Here is a 3,179-nt window from a genome sequence, read left to right on the forward strand (position 1 = left end):
CAGGAAATAATTTACCGAGGCGGGCAAATAATAAAGCCCGCCACGGCTAATGAACATAACCGCGGCGGGCCACAAAAGGTGTCCGCCGCATTAAAATAATTTACCACTGCGGATGGTGTAACGTGCCCGCCGTGGTAAAAGTATATTTACCGCGGCGGGCACGTTACACCGCCCGCCACGGTAAATCGGTTAACCGCGGCGGGCAAAGCCGCCCGCCGCGGTTAAGCCACGATTTACCGTGGCCTCTAGGCCGCGGCGGACGGCTTTGCCCGCCGCAGGAAACCGAAAACGTCCGCCTCCAGTAAAGTTTGTGTAGTAGTGGCCTGCCTATGCAGGACCTCCCGCCACCCTTCCGCATCAGGCGGTGAGATGCGCCTGTGGACATGTTTGGTTGGGCGATAGAGTCGTGGAGATTACATCTATTGAATAAAGAAGATATATTGGATAAAAATTGCTTGTACATGGTCGGACCAACGTGCACCATGTTCTGGCCGGCCCCCACTCGTTTTGGAACCTTTATAAGCTTGGCGGTAGCCAGGCACTCCACTGCCTTAGCCGTTGTACTTCACGCGTCTTTCTTCTCTTCTCAACCCATTCGAAGAAGAAGAGCACGCACCACTGCGGCCCTGGATTTTCCATCTCTGCAACACTCTTTTTCTTCACTCCCAGCCTGGATAGTGTAGCGAGACTACATAAACATGGCAGATGTAGAAGACTCCAGCCCTCCTGTCGATCCTTCTCGAGGATGCAGCAGCAAGCCATTGAGAACCATCTTACATGTTGTAATGGTAACTACCCTATTCTTTGTGATCATGTTTGCCTACATATATCTTTATCGCATTCAATATATTAGCGCCGGTGATCCTTATAGATATGCCGTTGCATCGCTGGTCATTCAGATCATAGCCTACCTTGCCCTTATCTTCCTATACATCTACAACTCCTCTGGTCGGAAGGAGAAAGTTTTCTGCGCTGGACTTCTTGTCCTTGTTCTGTTTGTCTCCCTACTCTCCTCGTTTATCAACACCGAACTTCGCACCCATCTCATTTTCGGGGCCAACATCGTGGCTATATGCTCGTACTGCATCTGGAAGCTTTATCCGTGGATCCGACGATGGCTCGATGCTCTTGATGCCCACACGGAGACAGAGCCACGTGAACCGGCACGGCAACAAGAAGCGGCGTTGCTTCAGCTCCAAGTCCAACAGACCCCATTTCGCATAAGAGACATGCCGAAGGAATTCTCGAGCGACGAAATCCACTCCATGACGCAGGACTTCGGAAGCATGATAGGGCGCGGCGGCTCCGCCCAGGTCTTCCGAGGGAACCTCGACGACGGCACGCCCGTCGCCGTCAAGCGGGTCAACATCGACAGGGGGCGCACCGTGGCCGGCGAGGAGGACTTCCGGAGAGAGCTCTCCATCATCGCCAACGTGCACCACCGCAGCCTGGTGCGCCTCCTCGGCTACTGCCTCCAGCGCGAGGGCGGACTCTACCTGGTCTACCCCTTCTTCGAGAACGGCTCGCTCGACAGGTGGATCTTCCACGGCAGCGACGAGCAGCGCCGGCAGCTGACGTGGCCCAAGCGGCTATGTATCGCCGTCGACGTGGCCCGGGCGCTCGCGTACCTCCACAACGAGTGCCACTGGCGGATCCTGCACCTCGACGTCAAGCCAGGGAACATCCTCCTCGACGGCAACCTCTGCGCGCACGTCTCCGACTTCGGCATCTCCCTCTCCATCACCCGGGGTCTGACCAGCGTCGTCGACACGGAGCACCTCAAGGGCACCTTCGGGTACATGGCACCGGAGATGCTCTACAACGCGGTGTCCCACAAGTCCGACGTGTTCAGCTACGGCATGACGCTCCTCGAGCTCGTTGGTGGCCGCCGGAACATGTATCCCTCGTTGGAGACGCCAGACTTCACGCGCGACTACTTCCCGTACATCGTGCGGGAGAAGGTGGCGCGAGGCGAGGTCTTGGGCGCTGTGGACGCGGCCATAGAGCCCGTGGACGACGAGGAGGCGGTGAAGGCTGTGCTCAAGGTGGCGCTCTGCTGCATCCAGAACCAGCGAGAGATGAGGCCCAGCATGCAGACTGTTGTCGATATGCTTGAAGGCCGGGTCGCCGTTGAGCTCCCGCTGGAGAGCCGCCATCATCTGCTCTGAATTTCTCGGAGCCACTTTTTTTTGTGTGTGTGTCAACTTATATATAACTATAGTACTGTACTAACAATGGAGACCCTTATTTTCCTTAAGACCATACGTTCCGTGGTTGGTGACGATCTGTATTTCAAATTTTCAATTGAATGTATCAAATTTGACTCTAATTGCCGGACGGACTACACTACAAGAAGAATCAACACTTACCTTTCTTTTTTCCCCGGCTGCCGTATCGTACAGCAGTGTCCGCCATCATCCCTACTCTAATGGCCAGTGGGCTGGTGACTGGTCAGTAGGGATGAAAACGGTACGGATATTTTCCGACCGTATTCGAAACCGAATCTGTTTAGAGGGGTTGAGATCTGTCAGTATCCGAGTCCGGATATCCAACATCCGATACCGTATCCGTATCCGAATACTCAAATCGTATATTTATGATGTCGATATCCATTCGTATCATATCCGACATAGTTGACACTATCCGTATTCGAATCCGAATCCGGATAGAAATATGAAAACAAATATAATATCGGTGATATCCGTCCGTATCCGATCCGTTTTCATCCGTACTCGTCAGCGAGGAAGCGCGCCGCCGAAGCCTGGAACTGCTGATTGCCGAAGGGGCCAGACTGTTCGACTTCCACTAATCTAATTCAACTCGGGCTTCTCTATTGCTATAAGGCCTAGGCGTGGCCCAAACCGAAGGCAGGAAACGTTTCGCTCGCTGTCATCGTCTCGAACAGAACGCTGCACAGGAAGAGGCGGAAAGCAGAGTCCGACGCATGGGGGTAGAGGAGTCTCGCCGGCGGGGACGGCCGCCAGGGCTTGCCACATTATTGGTGGATCCGTCCCGGATGATGGCTAGCTACACTACAATCGATATCCACGAGACTCTATCTCACCTAACCAATATATCTGTTAGGGTCTCTTTGACAGAGCTCCTAGAGCAGGAATATCAATATCCACGACTCTATCTCACCTAACCAATTTAGACTCTATTTAACAGAGCTCTCAGAG

At 53.8% G+C, this 3,179-nt stretch overlaps 1 protein-coding gene across 1 annotated transcript; it reads left to right on the top strand.

Moving 5' to 3' along the window:
• Positions 1-1,078: 1,078 nt before the first annotated feature.
• On the top strand, positions 1,079-2,316 carry LOC136534848 (probable receptor-like protein kinase At5g20050). The gene has a single exon (XM_066527212.1). The coding sequence runs from the start codon at positions 1,230-1,232 to the stop codon at positions 2,166-2,168; it is 939 nt and encodes a 312-aa protein (XP_066383309.1). The 5' UTR covers positions 1,079-1,229; the 3' UTR covers positions 2,169-2,316.
• The last annotated feature ends 863 nt before the right edge of the window (positions 2,317-3,179 follow it).

The sequence above is a fragment of the Miscanthus floridulus genome, unplaced genomic scaffold (assembly GCF_019320115.1).
Source record: "Miscanthus floridulus cultivar M001 unplaced genomic scaffold, ASM1932011v1 os_2352_2_3, whole genome shotgun sequence".
Classification (NCBI taxonomy): Eukaryota; Viridiplantae; Streptophyta; class Magnoliopsida; order Poales; family Poaceae; genus Miscanthus; species Miscanthus floridulus.